The sequence below is a fragment of the Gymnoscopelus microlampas genome, assembly GCF_963454915.1.
Source record: "Gymnoscopelus microlampas genome assembly, chromosome: 8".
NCBI lineage: Eukaryota > Metazoa > Chordata > Actinopteri > Myctophiformes > Myctophidae > Gymnoscopelus > Gymnoscopelus microlampas.
Genome location: NC_139945.1, coordinates 8163479 through 8186200, shown reverse-complemented (window position 1 = coordinate 8186200; position 22722 = coordinate 8163479). Strand labels below are relative to the sequence as shown.

The 22722-nt window shown below is 42.5% G+C and overlaps 1 protein-coding gene across 1 annotated transcript; it reads right to left on the bottom strand.

Moving 5' to 3' along the window:
• Positions 1 to 541: 541 nt before the first annotated feature.
• Positions 542 to 16785, bottom strand: trpc6b (transient receptor potential cation channel, subfamily C, member 6b; the record flags this gene model as incomplete). Its single annotated transcript, XM_084064064.1, has 11 exons — positions 542 to 684; positions 2491 to 2566; positions 3080 to 3139; positions 4605 to 4808; positions 9201 to 9396; positions 10088 to 10352; positions 11113 to 11340; positions 12126 to 12338; positions 13193 to 13361; positions 13948 to 14136; positions 16042 to 16785. The coding sequence occupies 11 exons, from the start codon at positions 16783 to 16785 to the stop codon at positions 542 to 544; spliced, it is 2487 nt and encodes an 828-aa protein (XP_083920190.1).
• Between the last annotated feature and the right edge of the window lie 5937 nt (positions 16786 to 22722).

Below are 22722 nucleotides of genomic sequence, written 5' to 3'. Positions count from 1 at the left end.
TCCATGGTAATTCCATGGTAATACTAATTCCAATTCCATGGACTAGGAACAAAGGAAATGTATTTAGCTATGTACGTTTTCAGATGCTACTCTACATACATTTGATTAAATAGTCTTTTCAACACAAGTCTGGATATTCCCCTTTGTTTGGGTGAAATCCTTTTTTTCTAATCTCTTTCAACATTTCAATTTCTTTTTATGAATATTTGATTATTAATATAATGGACCACAAAATGTTTAGCACAACACAGACAAACTCCATTCTTTCTTCAGTACAACAAAAATGGATCCTCTTGAAGTATTCATTCCTCAAATGGTGAATCCACTCATATCTTTGTGTCTGTCATGTAATCTGTGAAGGATAAATGTTTGTGTTTTTATTCGGTCAACAGGGGCGGGCAACCAGGGGTCACTGTGGGCTGCTTGGCTCTGGCCCAATATGGATGCTGTGCATAGAGCCTATTCAAGGGCACTCGGGTTGGCTAGGCCTACTCTAAATGTTTAGGGGAGAACAAAAACAAGAACAATAGGAAACAGCATCTTAATTCAGGTTTGGATCTTTCACACCCATGACTTGTTCCAGTTGCCTGGTGAGCCGTGTCAGGGCCTCGTCGTTGTGGCTCTTGGTTTCAAGGAGCTCGTAGCGTAAACTCGATATATCCTGCTTGATCTCCTTCAGCTCACCTAGGAAACATGGACGTGAAACAGTAAACAAACATAGCATTGCATGCTGTTGGGCAGAAACCTTATATCTCCATAATGCAACTTTTAGTTTTTGATACTTTGTTTTTCTGCAGTGTCACACAAAAGTAGAAAGAATAGCTCACAAGTGAGCTTATAGATCAGCATTTTTCTTTCTAAATGTTAGAAATGTTTAAAATACAAGCTCAATATGTGTTTCATCGTGCATAGCCTATTTCCGCTACTTTTGGACATGTTTGCCTACAGGCCTAAACACATTGAAAGTGGTTAATTTCACTATTATAGTGAAGTCAGCCCAGTGAGAGAATGTATAAGAATGATTCAGACCCCAGGTTTCACTTTCTACACCTATGCAGTACAGACAGTTGTAGAATTCTGTACTAAATCTAATCTAATAAACATCTTTCCAAAGGGGTGCCCTGGCAATTAAAAACTCTTTTCAAATGGGGATCAGCGGTTTAATATAAACTGATCTGGGGGTCCTTGACACGGCACTAAGCAACACATGAACTTACCCACATTAACACTGCCATCCCTATTTTGAGCACCAGACTGCCATGTGCTGCCATGCCCGTACGGTCTATGGCCAACCTAATTCCCAATCAATATTTGTTCATGGATTTTACTCCACTGACATCACTGGAGTAAATGTTTCTGCACAACCTCTGCAGCATTTCAGAGACTAATGGAATGATGAATGGGGAGGAAAGCCCTACATCATATAGCTAATTTAGATCATGTTGAAAATGTGTATACCAATTGATTTAGATCAATTGGTATACACATTTAAACGAGACTTCTTTTTTTTGATGCAAGAACAATGGCTTCTATTTCAGCATGCTAACTTTACAAGAAGACAAAGCTTGTAGTTTTTATTAGCTAGAAATCCCCATCAATTATGTCCTTGGTATTTCTGAATAGGCTATGTTCTATGCACAGCAGCCATATTGGGAATTAATTGGGCCCCTTACTTCCTTCACAGGTGTTACCAATGATACTAATTAAGGCTCTGTTCCATTTAGTGTGGCATAGTGGTTGTCTAATTTTCAAGGACCCCCATAACTCTGAGAGTGTACAAATGGAACCAAATGGACCCGTAAGGGTCCATTTGGTTCCATTTGTACACTCTCTGAGTTACACACCTACCATAAATGGAGTGTTTCTAGTGAGCCAACATGCACAATATCAGCACCCAGACCAGAATGGAACAGCGTCTTCATTAGTACCATTGGTAACACCTGTGAAGGAAGTAAGAAGAGGCCCAATTTCTTTCCAATATGGCTGCTGTGCATAGAGCCTATTGTCCACAGAACACACTTCTGAGACAGAACAAGTAGACAGAAATGGTGCCGTCTTATAATGAGCAATATGAGGACCGATTCTATGAAGATAAATGTTGAAAATGGGTGAAGTGCTCCTGTAATATTAAAAACATCAAATCAAGCATACATATCGCGTGACCCTAGAATGCAGTGAGTCTCAAAGCTTGTCAAGGACCCACAAATTGATATGTGACAGGGATCCCCATAGGAGAAGATTTGTCAACATTTGTCAAGATCTGTCACCATTTATTTTTCTCGAAAATAGCAATCTAAAAGCTCATGTCGCATTGCAACGCGTTGTGAGTTTTAGATCAGCTCCTTTCAAGTAGCTGAAAAATTAAATGGGGCTTAAGTGTTTAAACCTTTACTAATTCTGCTGTGGAACCCCCTGAAGGACCCCCGGGAGTCCCTGTGCCCCATTTTGAGAACCAGGGGCTATAATAGGAAAAGAAATTGCTCAGCCTACCTTCATTGACTTCAGCATTGTCCTTATCAGTCTGTGCTTTTATGATGTATCTTTTTATGAGGCGATTCATGATCTTCTGTTAGGAGCAATAAAAGATCATTTGCAACGGTGAGGTGATTCCATTTCTCTCCAAATACAAAAGAAGCTAATCTAATAGCGCAGGGGTGTTCAACGTTTTTTCAGGCCAAAGACTCCTCAGCTGAGAGAGATAAAGCAGGGACCCCCACAACAAATTAGATTCATGTTAAATGTGTAATTTCAGACATTTAACAACTTAAACCCTCAATACTTTGTAAACTTGACCTTTGGCTCAGTAGGCCTACTTGGTCTGCTTTTTTTTTTTTTTTGTCTGTCACCTATGAGTATGACATATCCATGACGTCAGTCATATCCATATTTAAATGTTTCAGCCCGATACAAGAAATTAAATTTAACATCTTCCACAAATATAAAATGATCAACTTGGCCTATTGGTAGCAGCCTGCAAACGCCTACAATCCCTGAAAATATAATGTAACATACTGTAATGTAGCATAGTTTACAGATTGGTTAAACTCTATATGACTTTTATACAAAAAAATGTATTTACTTGGTGATGAGATGAAGGACAAGCTGATGCTCCGACATTGGTATCTTCTTGCTGACTCAACTAAGATGAGACAATATTAGAATTATTATTATTATTCATAATAAGGGTAACAATAATAATAATAATAATAATTATAATAATAATGATACATTTTAAGTTCAAATAAATAAATGAATTAATAAACTGAAGCCTATGAATGAGGCACAATGGGCCGATGTAAGCCTGTCAGTGGTGGAAAGTAACTCAATACATTTACTTAAGTACTCCACTTAAGTACAATTTTGAGGTATTTGTACTTTACTTGAGTATTTCCAATTTCCAATACTTTTACTTCTCCACTACATCTCAGAGGCAAATATTGTACTTTTACTCCACTACAATTATTTGAAAACTTTAGTTACCAGTTACTTTTCAGATATAAATGATTACATTATAAAACATACATTAACCACTTCAGCCCTATTTTATACCTAGGCTATTTGAAAATAGCAGATCTACAAGCTCACAACGCGTCGCATCGCGACGCGTTGTGAGCTTGTAGATCGGCTATTTTCAAATATTTTTTCACTTTTACTTTTGGTACTTTAAGTACATTTTGATGCCAAGACTTTTGTACTTTTACTCAAGTACATTTGGAATTCTGGACTCTTGCTTGTTAAGTTAAGAATTTGAGTACTTTTTCCACCACTGAAGCCTGTACATATTGGACTGGACTTATTTAGCATTGAGTCATGCAGTGGCTCAATGCTGCCATGTAGTGGCAAGCAGTGGATCTGCGATTAGATCCTGGGGACTGCAATTCACAGTTTGGGTATTTATCCAGAGAACTTACAAAGTGCAAAGATCAAAGTAAGCAGCATGAACTCTAGTCAGCCTACAGCAGGTAAGTGCTCAAGGAAACAATTGAGCACTCAGAACAACAGGGACTGAATTGATTGCATTCGTCTGGTATTTTACCAACTGGTAAAATAAACGCAGCAGCAGACTGGCTGGTGCTTAAGTACATTTACTTAAGTACTGTACTTAAGTGCAATTTTGAGGTATTTGTACTTTACTTGAGTATTTCCAATTTCCAATACTTCTACTCCACTAATCATCTCAGAGGCAAATATTGTACTTTTACTCCACTACATTTACTTGAAAACTTTAGTTGCTAGTTACTTTCCAGATATACATTATGATATAATGAAACATACATTAACCAATTTAAACCTATCTTATACATAGGCTATTTGAAAATAGCCGATCTACAAGCTGTGAGCTTGTAGATCTGCTATTTTCAAATATTTAGTACTTTTACTTTTGGTACTCTAAGTACATTTTGATGCCAATACGTTTGTGCTTTTACTCAAGTACATTTTTAATTCTGGACTTTTACTTGTAACAAGAGTATTTTTATATTGCAGTATTGGTACTTTTACTTAAGTGAAGAATCTGAGTACTTTTTCCCACCACTGATTCCTACACTCTCAAAGCTAAATTGACACGAGGAGTTAGCACTGCGCCGCGACGCTAACGATCTCACCTTATTAAGCTCCGTGTCATCGGGCGTGTCACTGCGGCTGCTCGGTGGCAGCTCACAGATGAGGCTCCTGGTCCTCAGGAGGAGGCCAACGAGAGCCCAGGGACTCGGTATGAGGTTGAATGGCACGGGCAGTGTTCCGCCGCGTTCAAAGTACGAGAACCACAGCTTAGCTCTGGCAAACTTCCACTCGACGTCTGCATCGTCCTGTCACAGAGACAGAGGGGAGAATAGAATGGAAGTAGAATAATATATCGTTGCTGTCGGGCAGAAACCTCCTATCTCCATATTTTAACTTTTCGTGTTCATTGATTGAAGTGTACTATAGTGTCACACACAAATGCATCAAAAGTAAGCAGATCTACATGCTCGAAACGTGTCACGAAGCGACACGTTTCGAGCTTGCAGATCTGCTACTTTTGCTATTTTTAAAATGAACACCAGAATTATAATTAATAAGGCTTCTATTAAAATAAACGATCCAGTTCGCTCTACTGCTGAACTGTTGTAATTCAAATGGATGATGGAAAGTTGAATGTTTGGAACAGCTGAAGGCAATCGTTCACCATGTCGGATATGTTTAGATTACTTTGTTTTTCTTTGTGATTTCGAAAGTGCAAAACAAAATACTTCTTTTTTTATGAACACATTTGAAATTAACATGATTTTTATTTATTTTATTTTTTGGGGGGGGGATATTCGCCTGGGGCCGCATTGAGTGACGGTGAGGGCCGCATGCGGCCCGCGGGCCGCCAGTTGCCCATCCCGGAGGTAGAAAGAGAGAAACAGACATCTCCATATGTGGGCATAAAAGGGACACAGGTAGACAGACAGAAACAGACATCTCCATATATGTGCACAAAAGGGACACAGACAGACGGCTACAACAGACACTCTGACAGAGCCCCTGACACTATAACTCAGACATATGGTTGGGCCTCTACTATAAATGAGCTAAATCTCTCCGTGTGTGCATGCGTGTCTGTCCTTCACGCATCTCGAGAGCTGCCCGACCAATCGACTTTCAAACTCGCCATGCAGTGCCCGGTGGGAAGTCGCTCAGATCAGTGGTTCTCCAAAAAATATCGCTAAAGCCGCACCTAGTCTATGATATCTATTGTATAAATGCACAACATGTGTGTGTGTGTGTGTGTGTGTGTGTGTGTGTGTGCGTGCGTGTGTGTGTCACCGGCGCCTAGGTTCGTGTATTCGTGGGGGAGCCGAAAGAGATACTCATGTAGGCCCGCGCGCGCGAAGTGCTTTAAGCTCGCGAAGCGTGCGTGCATGAGAAGCGTCTGCGCCCGCGGAAAGCCATAAGTGCTGGATTCTGACGCCAATGAAGCCCTCGTCCTTGAAGCCCTCGTCCTTCTCATTCAGGACGAGACAGTCTATGATGTCAGCGAAGCTGAGGCCGAGCTCATTGGCCGTGGAGTCAGTGGGAAGTTCTCTTTCCTTCCACAGCAACAGGACAAGTGAAGGCGGGACTTTGAGCTTGACGGACAGCTCTTCCACCACCTTACTTAGTGGTGCAGAAGACAGCACTGTGAGCCTGTGCAGGACGGAACGGCAGCGGAACCTCAGGGTGATCTCCCTGTCGCCGTCTTCATCATCATCATCATCGCCGTTGCGGGCGCATCCTTCCATCGGTGTGGAGGGGATCATTGCCCAGGGCACCGGGGCAACGGTTGAAGGGTCAATTATGTGCTGGCCTTTGGGTTGGGGTACCACGGGGTACATCTCCACATCAGACATAGTTAGACAGGTTGTGTCAGTGACAGACAGCAAGAGTCTGGTGTATAAGTCTGGATGATCCTTGTTTGCACCAAGCGGGTACCGTGAAGGCCCTTTTAAGATACAGGAAATGCTCTGATGGGAGTTGAAAGGTTCAAGATTGAGTTGTGAATTCAACAGTTAGAGATTCTTCAGTGCGTTGTGGAATCTGAAGTTCGACTGCTTTTATACTGTTCGGCTTTTCTACTGTTCGGCTTGTATACTGTTTGTGTACTCAGTGAGGTCACAGTGAGTCATCCATGTCCAAATATGGAGTTTACCCAAGCATGAAGTCGGACCTCTGATGTTCCCAATGCAGCTACGCCCAAATATGGAGTTTTTTGTCTAACCTCAATGTGTCGTCATGGCATCAGGCGCAAACAAATCACTCAGCTCCATATATGGGACCAAAAGGGGTCATGCCCATATATGGGCATATACTGATGACACCAGGGATCTCCATATATGGGCATACAAGGGACATAAGTAGACAGACAGAAATAGACATCTCCATATATGGGCATAAAAGAGACACAGGTAGACCAAGCCCCCAGAACCCAGAGGTTGCATTGAAGCGCATTGGACATGCTGGCCATTCATAGGTACTGCACCTTAAAACGGCCTGGGGCTAGCCTGATTATCAGACTGAAGCTTCAGTCTGACATTGGCTCCAGTGTAGGGTAGGCGATTACAAGGGGGAGGGGATTAGAATTTCCCTAAACCAATCCTAAGGGATCCCTACCCCCACCTCCGACTCTCATTGGACAATACATTTTGAACCGAATGAATCCTAGGTTCACATTTACAACACCAGACCAAGAGGCAGTCCACTCAGAGAGTGGGCGGGGTCTGTGGTCTGGAACCAGGCTAGCCTGGGGCCACTGTCACGAACGAGTGAAAAAGGTTTCGACCAATGGGCTCGACTCACGAGCTTGCGCACAGGGTTGCGCAAGGGTTGCGTATGGAGGTGAAAACGCGTCACCTCCGGGACACACAATGTGTCACAGGAGCCCTTAATAGGCCCCGCCCGTCACATTTACCAACCCGGAAGAAGGGGTGATTTAGGAGTATGCGCTGGTTGAGCAACTCAATGCAAGTGGATGGGAGGGGATTTCCGGTGCCCTCTGTATTATTTGTGACTCTATGAGGTAGACAGACAGAAATAGACATCTCCATATATGGGCGTAAAAGGACAGGGGTAGACGGACAGAATCAGAGATCTCCATATATGCAGGAGGGAAAAACCCAGTCACAGCTGTCTTGGCATCGGGGGGGGGAGGAGGTTGAGAGGGTCTCCAGTTTTAAATTCCTCGGCGTGCACATTTCGGAGGACTTGACCTGGAGCCTCAATACCTCAAATCTGGTCAAAAAGGCCCAGAAAGAGGAAACTGAAGCGCAGTGGACTTCCACAAAACCTGCTCATCAACTTTTACCGTTCTACCATCGAGAGTATCCTGACTTATGCCTGCACAGTCTGGTATTCCAGCTGCACTGATGCAGAGAGGAAGGATCTGCAGCGGGTGACTAAAACGGCGCAGTGGATTATTGGTTCTCCGCTTCCACGCCTGAGTGACATTCACTCAAACCGTCTCCAAAACAGGGCCTTAAAGATCTTTAGGGACCCCTCACATCCTGGACACCACCTGTTTCAGACCCTCCCCTCGGGCAGGCTGAAGGTCATCAAGGCCAAAACCAACAGGCTGTCAAACAGTTTCTTTCCAAAGGTTGTGAAAGTGCTGCTGGACTTGCATGCGCGCGCGCAACCACATGCACGCACACGCACACGCACATGAACAATTTGTGTGAGTTGTTATTGTCTATTTTATATATTATACATTTTATCTTATCTTAATTTATTTCTCTACTATATGCATTACGGATGTCCTTCTTATGAATTTTGACAGGTGACTATGGACTGAACTGACTGACCTATTGAACAGACTAAGGGTTTTATTGCTCGAGCAGTGTTTTATATTTCATATTTTATATTTATCCTTTTTTCTCTTTGTTGCTGATGCTGTTGTTATGGATGAACTAAACAACATTTCGCTGTATGTCCAAAAGGGACACAGACAGACGGCTACAACAGAGCCCTTGACACTATAACTCAGACATATGGTTGGGCCTCTAGTACTATAAATGAGCAAAATCTCTTCGTGTGTGCATGCATGTCTGTCCTTCACACATCTCGAGAGCTGCCCGACCGATCGACTTTCAAACTCGCCATGCGGTGCCCGGTGTGAAGTCGCTCAGATCAGTGGGTGTGAAGTCGCTCAGATCAGTGGGTGTGAAGTCGCTCAGATCAGTGGGTGTGAAGTCGCCCAGATCAGTGGTTCTCCAAAAAAACACTGATCTGTTTATGGGGATCCTTGTGTCATACATTTTACTCTGTCCCTTTTATGCCCATGTATGGAGATCCCTGATGTAATCGATATGACATCATAGTACTGATGGCACACACTGGCCTCGAAGTACTAATGGGTACAACGGGTACTTGGATAACGGGTACAACGAGTATTGCATATCTGGAGGGGCATGGGCATCCGCCTAGTCTATCTATCTATCTATATATCTACTGTATAAATGCATGCGTTCCCAGCAGGCATCGTTCCAAATGGTCGGCCAATGATTTTAAAATATATATATCTTGAAATCATTCCAGCAGCTCTGAATACTACACACACACACACACACGCACAAACACACACACACACACACACACACGCACACGCACACGCACACGCAAACGCACACACACACACCCCTAGGAGATCCCCTACATACATGTATGAACTTATTGTGTTGGTGAAGGGTAAATAAAGATCCTACCTCAATCTCCTGGAAGGAGCTGTTGAACATGGCAATGAGCATGTTCAGCAGGACTATGACCATGATGATGTTGTACACTCCATACAGAACATAGCCGATATTTTCTATGAACTTGTGGTCCGTTTTCAGGACCACTGACTTCACTTCGGACAAGCCAAATATGGCCCAAAACAACGTTTTGAAGCTTTCTTCAACCCTGTTGGGAAAGGGTGACAAGAAATGACCCCCATCAGATGAAACCCATTTGCTATTTTGATTATTGATTGAATATCCCTCAAGGCATTGATGTGAAATAACCTTTTACAAACGTTCCTTGCACCTACATTGCTGCACTGGGCACTGCATTGCCAGGTGTATGATTATTTTGCCATTACACAGTGCATGAATTTAGTAAGTAAGTAAGTAAATAAGTATGTGTATGTAAGTAAGTCAATTGTATTTGTATAGCACCTCTCACAGAGAGAACTCTGTGCTTTATATACAACAGACGGTGGTGGAAAAAGTACAACATGTTTTTACTGAAGTAAAAGTATCAATATAGAATGATGATCAATGTAGAAACACTCTGTTACAAGTAAAAGTACAAAAGTATTAGCATTAAAATATACTTAAAGTACCAAAAGTAAAAGTTGAGGTTGAAGTTGAACAGCCTAGGTATAGGACAGTCTTTTTGGACGTTTTTAAACGAGACAGCGTTGCTTTCACAACAACAACCAAATGCTGATACAGCTTATTAAATATAGCACATTGACACAATAATTTTCAATTCTACTCCGAGTTTACAACCGCTGTTTCCATGGTGATTCTTTCTCGTAAATTGTTCCATTTGGATTAGTTAAATTACCACTCGATTTGAAAGCGTATTCTTTGCATTCGAGAGCACTTACGTCGTGAAGGCATCGTTGTACTTGGCTCCCAGATAGTAGGAGTACAGGTTGAACATGCCGATCATGAAGGCCACAAACACCGTGATGAAGATCACCATGAACTTGAGTAGGTCCTTGACGGTCCTCCCCAGCGAGATCTGCAGCGGGCCGAAGCTCTCGTTGGCCGGAAGGATGTAGGCGATGCGAGAGAAGCTAAGCACGACGGCCACAGCGTAAAGGCCCTCCGAGATGAGCTGAGGATCCGACGGCATCCAGTTGATGCGGGCTGAAACACATGGAATGAATGAATGCATGAATGAATGAATGAATATAATGAATATTATGGTGAATATTATGAATGAATATTATGAATGAATACATGAAAACATGAATACATGAATAAATTAATGAATGAACCCATTAATAGCGAGACATCTTTGTTCTTTGGCTATTAAAAAATAGCTCATGACATTGAAGATTTTTGAATATATATATATTTTTTAAAGCTAACATTTTTAACTAAACTCTTTGCTTTTGGGGGTCCCTGGAACAAAATATTTTCAGATGGGGGTCCGCGGCAGGGTCCTTGACATGAAGGTTTGAGCACCACTGATATAGCAATATAGGTTTTTTTCATAAAGCTGTTAGGATTTAGAAGATATTTGTAGAATTGGCCTTAAGTCTTAATGGGTTAAACTATATACAAATATTTTCAAAAATAGCCCATCTACAAGAAATGTTGCTTGTAGATCGGGTATTTTTTCAAATGTTAGGACATTTTTTTGAACAATTTTGAAGACGTTCTGTTGCAGTATCTCCCCACCTTCAAATTGACAGTTGTAGAATTATTAATCTAGCAACAACAACAAAAATAAGCTTTTGCCATGGTGTTGGGGGGTGGGGTGGTGGCCATTCACTTCCCCTACCCAGATCTTTTCCGTGGGATATCGAACTGGGAACCTTTCGGTTCCACATGTGCTCCTCTAACCTTTAGGCCACCGCTGCCCCAGGCTATGAATGGATGAAAGGCTGAACTCTGGACTCACCCAGCTGAAAGTATTGGATGTGAGATGGCAAGGTGATGTTGGATAGGTCAGTGTAGTACTGGTCAACATAACACTGGGCTGCGTGTGCGTGCCAGAAGGCCATCAGTCTGGCCATGAAGGAAGTCACAAAAATAGCCTGGATGCCAAAATCGAGCAGGTTCCACGGTTCCGAGAGATACTCCCGGATATCCTGAGACCAGATGTTCTTACAGCCTGCCCATATCTTCCCTGTAACAAGAACAAGAATCACATGAGAATGGCGTCCGCTCTCTGCTCTCTTTCCACATGAAGATGCATACTTTCAGTAGGATTGTGCGTATATCGCACCTTCCCACCAATATAATTCCTTATCATTTACTGAGCTGGTGTTGTTGCTGATCACACCTTTATTAATCTGTGGGTGATTTTTTGGCATCAAAGTTATTGAAGGGACTGGAGAATTATTGCTCCTCATTTGCAAGGGCATTGACCATGGATTCTCAGATGGTTCATTCCAGTACAACTGTGAAGGAACCATATAAGCAGTGGTGGGAAAAGTACATTTTTCTTACTTAAGTAAAAGTATCAATACTGCAATAATAGATCAAAGATAAAAGTAGAAATCCCATATTCAAAATGTACTCATACTGTACTCATAGAGTACTCATACTGCTCTCCTAATACGTGAGGAGGGGGGGAAAAATTGATTTGTTTTTTCATCAATTTTATATTTTGTTTTACCGTCTCTTATTATTTTCATTTTCCCCAAAAATTATAAAAAATATATGAAAAAAGTAGTTGTTCTCAATGAATCTATCATTCAAATTGAGTTTGAAGTTACAAAGGGTTTATATAGGAAGGGGGCTGATTAAATTAATATCAAATATATAAATACTGAATCAAGCAACTTAAAAACTGTCTGGGGTGCTCACAAAAGCGACGAGTAGACGATAAATGCTTTTCGAGATTTTCAAAGTGGGCCCTGATCCACAAAAAAAGGTTGGGGAACCACACAGGTTTACACATTATATGACCTATGACCCAGGATATGATAAGGATCTCCGTCCAGGTGAAGGCGGTGGTCTTCATGCGGAACAGCTGCGCTGGGTAATCGTGGCTGGTCATGTTGGGCAGCAGCGGCGCTCCGTCAAAGCGGTCGGCGGCGTTCAGGACCAGCAGGCACAGGAACATCATGAACGACGCCGCGTGGACCACGAACTTCAGGAAGGGTCCTCGCATGATTTTACCTATCTGAGAGGAGGGATGGGCCAAAGAGCAAAAAATAATTAAACTTAGCTCAGACCAAAGATTCACGACCAGACGAAACCGCTTTAAGCCCGACAACGTGTCACACATGCGACACATTATGAGCTGCTGCTAGGTCTGCTATCTTCAACATTCCACTAACCTTACTGTTGGGTGCTGTGCGGTACATCGGGGTCATCCCTATGTTGCCCCTGTTCTATGCAGTCGCGTAGACTGGATTAACATTTAGGGTGGGCAAAATGCGCCCCTACGCTTCTGCTGATGTTCCCCGCTTACCTTAGGGTTATTGTAAGCAGGGAACATAGAACCCGGGTAGAAACCTTACAGTTGGGTGCTATGTGGTACATTCTACTAACCTTACAGTTGGGTGCTATGTGGTACATTCTACTAACCTTACAGTTGGGTGGTACTGTATGTGGTACATCACACTAACCTTACAGTTGGGTGCTATGTGGTACATCACACTAACCTTACAGTTGGGTGCTATGTGGTACTGTACATCACACTAACCTTACAGTTGGGTGGTACTGTATGCGGTACATCACACTAACCTTACAGTTGGGTGGTATGTGGTACATCACACTAACCTTACAGTTGGGTGCTATGCGGTACATCACACTAACCTTACAGTTGGGTGCTATGTGGTACATCACACTAACCTTACAGTTGGGTGCTATGTGGTACATCACACTAACCTTACAGTTGGGTGCTATGTGGTACATCACACTAACCTTACAGTTGGGTGCTATGTGGTACATCACACTAACCTTACAGTTGGGTGCTATGCGGTACATCACACTAACCTTACAGTTGGGTGCTATGCGGTACATCACACTAACCTTACAGTTGGGTGCTATGCGGTACAGTAGGGACAGTACGGGCAGACCCACGGCCACACACAGAACCAGGAGGACCTTGATGGCTGTGGTCTGCTGTCTCAGTCCAGACAGGTTCTCGTACCAGATGGAGAGGAGCTGCTGCTGGCAGTTGGGGTGTGCGACAAACTAGCAGTGATGTGCGTGCGTGGTGGGGGGTGGGTAAACACAATGATGAAGTTCAGTTTGCAAAAGTGACAGACAGACATTTAATGATCCAATTGCCAATATTGTTCACATTTAACCTCAAATTCATTTAATGTATGCATATTATTTTCCGCCCGTCTAACTGCAGTGACATATGTGACACACATGTTGTCGACATGTGTTTTCTTCTTGGATCACACGTATTGATTGCATGCAAGTTTGGCCTTTCTTCCTGCTCCTGCAGAAACCACAGACGCTGAACCTCGTGCCGAGTCTCACAGAAAAACGGCAATGATGTCACCAGTGTGCCCTGGTTGTGCTTTGCATCACTCTTATTAAAAAAAATATGTCGACTAATTGACATTAATTACAACATTGTAATGTAGATCAAAAGACTGCTTAGACCTGGGACTACATCCGCCCGTCCAACTACAGTGACATAATATCTGACACGCATGTTGTAGACATGTGTTTTCTTGTCAGCATCCATACAACCAATTTATATATATATATAATTGTCCTTTTTGATTTTCAAATGTATAATTAAAATAGTATAATATCCCTTTACCTTTTTCAGCTCATATTTGATGGCCAGCTTCAGCCTGATGAGGCTTTGTCTGTCTGAGGGTGCACAGTCTTTCTCCCATGCTTCAGTGTCACCGTTCAGGATGGCCTCCACCTCCTCTGTGTTACGGCACAAGTCCAGCAGTCCCACCACAAAGTCTTTACACTGCATGGACAGTCTCTTGTAATCATTCTGTAAGTCAAACAGTTGAATTAACCCCCCATATTGTCAAGTTAGGTAAAGGTCAACCCCCAATCCTCTCTATTTTTTCTATTACTTTTTTTTACTTTGAAAGTGAAATATCCCTTTAAGTATAGTATCAGCTGTTGATACTCCAAACATGTATTTAAGTACTGTACTCAAGTGTACGTACTGTGACTGTCCAACACTGGCAGTTTGAGACCAGCCAGATAATTCTCACCTGTCATTTGTGTCACAGTCTGTCACTGTCACAGTCACAGTAAGGGTTCAGGCTAATTGAGAATGTTGTGAACATTCAGTTAGAACACAGATCACACTTTTTGATTGCATGCGAGTTTGGCCTTTCTTCCTGCTCCTGCAGAAAGCATAGAAGAGTGCATCAGATGACACATGGCTGCTCCTCTTCTGAACCACACTATCACAGTGTGACGCACAATTTACTCCCCTATGAGTCATCTCCTCAGTTCCTTCCCTCTGTCCAGGCCAAGCTTTCTCAAGAAGTGTGATCTTCTGAGGTGGGAATGTTCACAGGTTTCTAAATTAGTCTTATTGATATTATTATTGATATATTTCTGTGACTATGACAGGCTCACCCTAGTGGCTGTAGCCCTAAGCAACCGGCCGTGGACTGCTTATGCCAGGGGCCGGCCCCGAGTTGGCGTATATACAGGGCTAATTAGATAGCATTTGGGACACTAAATTATACTATAACTAGTACATGGAAAACAATAATCTGCCGCATTTAATGGAAGAATCTGGAGAGGAGTAGTGCTGATGTCAATGTGTGTTTTTCTTTTGTTTTTGTTTTTTCATTGATTGTCTTGTAATGTTTTAATGTAATTGTCCATTTTGTTTTCTGTTGTGTTTGTAATATAATGTTGAAATATTTTGTGAAAAGAAAGGACAAATAAATAAACATATTGTTGAGAAAATATATATATACACTATAACTACAGTGAGTACACTACCGCCGACACTGAACCTCATGCCAAGTCTCACAGCAATGATGTCACCAGTGTGCCCTGGTTGTGCTTTGCATCACTCTTATAAAAAAAAATAATCCTCCTATAATTTGACAAACCTCTGTAGTCGACCGACCGTGGTGAGAGCAAAAAATGTGAGAGAAAAAATGTGTGCCCGGTCCTCCTCAGTGGCTGCAGCTATTGATCTGCATTTGTACACAGCCATTGACCTTTACCATCTGACGGAACGCACGGGGAGGAGGGGGCGGCGCGACGGGACGCACGGGGGGGGACGTGCGACAGGCCGCGCAATAACCCCACGCTTGCAACTACTTTCGCCTGCGCACTTCACCGTGTATGGTCTAGTGCGTTGGTTCTCAAAGTGGGGTCCGGGGACCCCCAGGGGTACTTGAGGGGGTTCCAGGGTGTCCCCAGCTAAATGATGGACAGGAACCAAATGGACCCTTATGGGTCTGTAACTCTGAGAGTGTACAAATGGAACCAAATGGACCCTAACGGGTCCATTTGGTTCCATTTGGACACTCTCAGAGTTAGATTAACATTGATTTTACAATATGAATTGGGGTCCCAGATATATAAATGTCATTAAATGGGGGTCCGTAGCCTAATGCATGTCAAACTGGGGGTCCTTGAAATTAAAATGATTGAGAATCACTGCTATAGAGCCGTAAAAATCTTCTCTTATGGGGGTCCCTAGCATATCTATTCAAATGGGGGTCCGCGGGGTAATAAGTGTCAATTAGGGGGTCCTTGACATGAAAAAGTTTGAGAATCACTGGTCTAGTGTCAACTAATTTACATTAATTACAACATTGTAAAAAAGACAGCATATAGATCAAAAGACAGCGTGCGTGCGAGGAATAATCCGAACACAACTAAAACCGTTAAAATCTGGAACCTTTAATACGCCTACCTTGAACTCTTTCTCGATGTTGGCCAGCACTGCCAGCTCATTGCTCAGCTCCAGGGCCGCCATCACAGGGTCCCTGTGGGACAGCGACAGATACGCCGGACTGGCCAAGCCTTTGTAGGCGTTGAGACGAGACTGCGAATGGCTAAAAGAATCCTGCCTCTGCTGGTCGCTGCAGGTACCGCACTGGCAGAAGTAGTCGTGGGGCCTTTGGATGCAGGCCCCCCTCAGCAGGAGCGTGTGAACCATCTCGTACTCGTGGCACTGAGAGGCCAGGATGATCGGCGTGATGTCGTGGGAGAAGCGCGTGCCGTCCTCGTCGTAGGCGAAGAAGTCGTCGTGCGTCGCCCCCGCCTGGCCGGGGCCGGCGATCAGCCTCTGACCGTCGGCGAACGCCTCGTGGCACAGCAGGGCCTCCACTATGCGGACGTAGCCTTTGCTGATGGACAAGAGCAAGGCGTCGCCTATCCTGGCGAGGTTCGGCCTCCTCAGTAAGAGCTTGGTCACCTCCAGGTGTTCGTTGGCCACCGTCAGCTGCAGAGCGTTGAGGCCCATGTAGTTCACGCAGTTGACATCGAGATCGGCCAGGTCCTCCAGCATCCTCTTCATTTCGGGAGCGTTGCCGTACTCCGCGGCTTCCAGGAACAGTTCTTCTGTCACGGAGAGGCTGGAAGACTGGGCAAAGAACATAGAGCCAGGTCCTCGTGCAGCCTGCCTCTGGGATTTGGCCTTGGCGTGTCGAAGCATCGCGCATTTGTCGTCACTGCTCTCGGTCTGCACACAAGTAGACATGTTTGAGTTAAAACCCATTATGAGCTGAGGGCGATAAAAAAAAAAATCAGTTTCTGAAAACCTTATGTTGCTATAATATAGTGGTGGTTCTCAAACTTTATCATGTCCAGGACCCTCAAAATTACATGTATTTGGTTGTGGACCCCCCATCTCCAAATATTTTGTTCCAGGGACCCCCATAAGCAAAGGTTTGAGTTAATCATGTTCGCTTTAAAGATATATATATATTCAAAGATTTGCGCGCATTTTCAAATGTGTGCAAATGTGCCATGCTGCGAGCTTGTAGATCTGCTATTTTTGAATAGCCAACGTAACATCTAAAACAGGGGTGGGCAACTTTGATGATGGAGAGGGCCGCTATTATATCCACACTCACCCCAGAGGGCCACATTGCATATTGTTGCTGTCGGGCAGAAACCTCTTATCTCCATATACTTTTTTTGTAAATTAATGCCGTATTTTGTCATTGTAGTATGTCACACAAAAGTAGCAAAAATAGCTGATCTAGCTTGTTGCTATTTTGGAATTTGAATTGGAATACTGAATTATTTTTTGGTATTTTTTAATTGGAATCCTGAAAAGTTACATTTTTATTTAATTTCAAATGCATTTAGTTATACTTATGAACTTAAATACAAATACATTGGACATAAAAAGTAATTAAACTAATAATGTAGACTGAAGTAATTAAAGTGGGTCATGAATGTGTTTGGAATTGTAACAGCTGAAATCAATATATCAGTATTCCGATATGAACCTGCGGGCCGCATTATGTGAAGGTGAGGGCCGCATGTGGCCCCCGGGCTGCCAGTTGCCCATGTGTGATCTAAAATGACACAGATGCTTCCTCGGTTTTAATGTGTTAAAAACGAATGCTGTGCCGATGACTGCAGATCATGTAGTGTTTTTTTTTTGCTCAAGTAAATGTATGCCTACTAGGGTTGCTAAATAAAATAAATTCAAATGAGGGACAGGGCAGGCCGGGCGCCTATTCTTTGGCAAAAGAGGTTTGGTATATAGACAAAAAAAGTGGTATATAAGTCTAGACTTATTCCAGGGGGTCCCCAGCTAAATGATGGATAGGAACCAAATGGACCCTTATGGGTCTGTAACTCTGAGAGTGTACAAATGGAACCAAATGGACCCCATTTGTACACTCTCAGAGTTAAATTAACATTGATTTTATAATAAATAATAACATAATAATAATAAATTCGGGTCCCAGAGGTATAAATGCCATTAAATGGGGGTCCGTAGCCTAATACATGTCAAACTGGGGGTCCTTGACATTAAAATGGTTGAGAATCACTGCTGGAGAGCCGTAAAAATCTTCTCTTATTGGGGTCCCTGGCATATATTTTCAAATGGGGGTCCGTGGGGTAATAAGTGTCAATTTGGGGGTCCTTGACATCAAAAGGTTTGAGAACCACTGCAATAAGGGACGCGTCTTTAGTTTCCAAATAAGAGAAAATACCGTATTTGAAGGGACAGTAGGCCTGCTGTCCACCACTGGCAATAACACAGTGCAATTAATAAGGAGGACTCAGGGTTAAGTAGTGTACAATGACTAAGCAAAGCAGGGACAGTTGTCCTCCTCACTGCCCTTCAAGTTCACAGGCACTTTACATTCTCCCAGAGAGACCAGCTGTCCAATGATGCTCTCAGTGCAGACCTTGGCAACATGACAGTGAAAAATAAGTCCTGTGATCGGAGGTAATTTAGAACATTTAGAAAACGTAGGCGTTAGGAGGGGAGTGAGCCAGACACAATGCCAACAAATATGTATTTGGCTATTACGGTTGGCCAGAGATAGACTCATAACCGAAAATGGCCCACTATCTTTGTCTATGTACTGTGAGAGCAGATGATATGACCCTGGTTTGTAATTAATGTCTATTGCTCTGAATGAGAAGGCAAATTAGACAAGCCTCTTAAGCAGTAATTTTAAATTGACAGCTGGTGTGCGCGAAATCATGACACACACTGGGGGTTATGACACCTCCCACCGTCTTATCATCTGCTCTCTCTCTCTCTCTCTCTCTCTCATATCGGGACGTGGCATTGTTTTTCATCCTTTCTTTTCATCTTTTTGCTTGATAATTGGCAACTTTGGGTTTAGGGCTATAGAACAATGCCGACCAATGTTGTAGCAGCAGTTAGATCTTTCAGCACTATACACATTGACATCAAGATGCAAAGATGCCATTACTATAGCTATAGCATCTCGTTAGCCTGGCTCCACCCCCTGAATCGTTTGCCTCGCATTCGGGGTCTGGTGGCGCTGTTGAAGGCGGGTGTTTCTCGGTTGAAAATCTGTACGACGAATCGGGATTGGGATAATCCAGTATGAACCAATCGCCAAAGAGTCCCACTTTGGCCACGCCCCCATCTCATAAATGAGCTGCAATGAGAGGGCTTTCAGACTGAATAATGGAGTGAAACGAAATGAAAATGCAGAATGAGTGTCAGGCTAGCTGTAGGGCATTCATTTACGCGAAAACATAAAAAGCTGAAATGTGGAGATACAGTACAAGGTTTCTGCCTCACGGCAACGATATCAAATTTACAGCCTGGGTTAGTACAGTGTCATCTTATGCTATGTTACGTTACAGTGTTATGTTATGTGATCTTATCTTAGCTCTATTTGTTGAACAGGCTATCCACTTAACCTATGATGGTGACTATTGGAACCACTTGTGTGCTTCATCACTTAGTGTCAAAATAATACATAGCAAAGTGCTTCCTGCACAGTAATTGTGTTTGAATAACATGGTTTAAACCATGGGGGATGGTAAACGGGGTAATACTATTGCTTCCGGATGAGCAGCTGATGGATGGTGACAGGCGATGGACCTTTCATTCAATCATCATTGGCGTTAAGCAGATTTGAAACAAGCGAGCAACAAGCTGATGAAGTCGAGCCTTAATCTACTGTCTGCATCTATTTTTACTTACACCTGTCTGCATCATTGGATCTCAAAGTGGGGTCCGGGGACCCCCAGGGGTCCTTGAGGGGGATACCAGGGGGTCCCCAGCAAAATTAGTTAATAAAGCGTCACAGTCATTTTAACCCCATTATCCATATTTTATACTTTGGCTATTCAAAAATAGCAGATCTACAAGCTCGTAGCGCTACAAGCTTGTAGATCTGCTATTTTTGAAAAATCGTGAAAATGTGTGCAAATCTTTGAATATATATATTTAAAGCGAACATTTGTAACTCAAATCTTTGCTTCTAGGGGGTCCCTGGGCCAAATACATATCATTTTGGGGGTCCTTGACATGAAAAGGTTTGAGAACCACTGATCTACATCACTGAATATGACACACGCACGCACAAAGAATCAGAGGAAAGAATGCAGACATCTATATTATTATTATTATGATTATTATGATTATTATACGGACATTATCCATGTCCATCCATCCTTCCTTCCTTCCTTCCTTCCATCATAAAAACAAGAGAGGAAAAAAATAAACACATACAACAACACCTGTCGGATTACAAAACTTACAGTACAGCTACAGTGTTAGTGAATAGGATAGATATGATCTGTACTGTACATCACAGTTTAGTTTTATCATTTCATTCATTAAGACACGCTGAACTCTTTTAACACAATTATCTGATAAGCCTGCAGTTCTAACCTTTATCAGCTTTCCTTTGATATTATGAATATATATATATTTTTTTTAAAGCAAGCTCCCCGTAATGCATACATTCTAATCACGAGTCAGTCAGTCTAATCATGAAAGTATTTCTATAAACAGAAATGAAATTAAAAAAATCTAATGAATATTATTGTATCTGACTGGTTAAGAAAACAGTTTCTCCAAATATCAGCATTTCTCAACACAGAGGTGCTGTATTAGCCCATTAAGACCTGGAACTGTGTCATTTTTAGATTTGAGCTAAAACGCATTATGTTACACTTTGGGCTATTCAAAAATAGCAGATATACAAGCTCGTAGCCCGGCACCGAGTGCCGCGCTACGAGCTTGTAGATCTGCTATTTTTGAAAAATCGTGAAAATGTGTGCAAATCTTTGAATATAAATATTTTTAAAGCGAACATTTTTAACTCAAATCTTTGCTTCGGGGGGGGGGGGGGGTCCCTGGAACAAAATATTTTGATGGGGGTCCGTGGCCAAATACATATAATTTTGGGGGTCCTTGACGTGAAAAAGATTGACCACCACTGATATAGAAATATAGGTTTTTCAGAAAACTGTTGAGATTTAGGAGACATGTAATCGGCTTCAAGTCTCAATGGGTTAGGCTGCAAACTTTTTTATTTTGTGTTGTCTCTGTCACATTATATACACACATATGTGGAATGCGATGAAGGCAACTGACCTTGAAGGTGCACACACTGTGTCCTCCCAGGGAGCTTAATCACTGCACTGCTGACACAGAAAGCTCCATCCACAACACGGGTCCTCCACATCCACCGCTAACACCCAGAGATGCATTGGTATTATCCTGTCCTCTCCTCCCTGTGTCACCTGGTCCTGCTCCTGCTCGCCTCTCACCATAATGACAGTGACTCCTCCTGCCTCCTCCTGCCTCCTCCTGCACATGCAGGACATGGTGGGCGGCGGCGGTGGCTCAGGAGCTAAAGAGCATGTGGTGTAAAGTAACGAAGTACATTTACTCAAGTACTAAAAATGTTTAGGTATTTTTTACTTTACTTGAGTGTTTCCAATTTTCAGTACTTTTACTTCTACTACCGCTACATCTCAGAGGCAAATATTGTACTTTTACTCCACTACAATTATTTGAAAACTTTAGTTACTAGTTACTTTGTAGATTTTAATACTTTTTTACAAAACATCAGCCTCAGCCCTACATACTGTACATTTGGGCCTTCTTCAAAAGATTTTGTGTACATCTATCTATATACAATTGGCAAACTGGATGTGTGCGTGTTTGCGTGTTTGTCTGTTTGTCTGTTAGGTTTCGTGTTTGTTTCGTGTTTGTCACTTGCATGTTAGGTTTCACTTTTGGTCTGCGTGTTGCAGTTAGGTTTCGCTTTCGGTTTGCATGCTGCGGTTAGGTTTCGCTTTCGTTTTGTGCGTTGCCAAATCATGTGCGAGAAACAAGCACCGGTGTTGCAAGGAACGTCCATACGCTCTTCTGTCTCTGTCTCCGATGTGAGGGCCAGGCTACTAGACGGGAGGGCCGCGTAGCGGCCCGACCCTCTAGTTTTATACATTTGAAAACTTCTGCATAATGAGTACTTTTACTTTTGGTGCTTTAAGTATATTTTGATACCACATTTTTGTACTTTTGCTCAAGTACATTTTGAATTCCCGACTTTCACTTGTAACAGAGTATTTCTACATTGTAGTATTGATACTTTTACTTAAGTAAAAACATTTAGTACTTTTTCCACCAAAGAGCACGCCGTTTGGGAACCCGGAAGTCCAGGCTTGGTGCCAAAGTGTCCTTGAGTAAGAAAACAAACCCCACCTGTTCCCCAGGGACTGTTCAATAGTTACTAGGGTGGGGCGATAATGACATAATGATTTTTTGAATGACTACCTCAATACCAATATTGTGATGAATCATGATACTTTCTTATTGTGATGGTAATAGCTTCTTTTTTTGACATTTTGTCTACAAGCTTTGAAGCCTTTCTGAAGGGCTTATTTGATCAAACGCAGGAAAAGTCTGTATGCCATATCACAATATTACAATATCCCAAATCCCAGAAGATATCTTTTGTCTCATATTATGATGTTGTTGTTATTAGTAGGAATAAACACAGAAGCACCCGCAACAGAGTGGACTGAGAAGGAGAGGAGCAAAACCTGAGTTCCTGTTAACGTCCTATTTTATATCAATGCTCTATTTTATATTTCATTGGATGACAATGTCTCACAGTTTGGA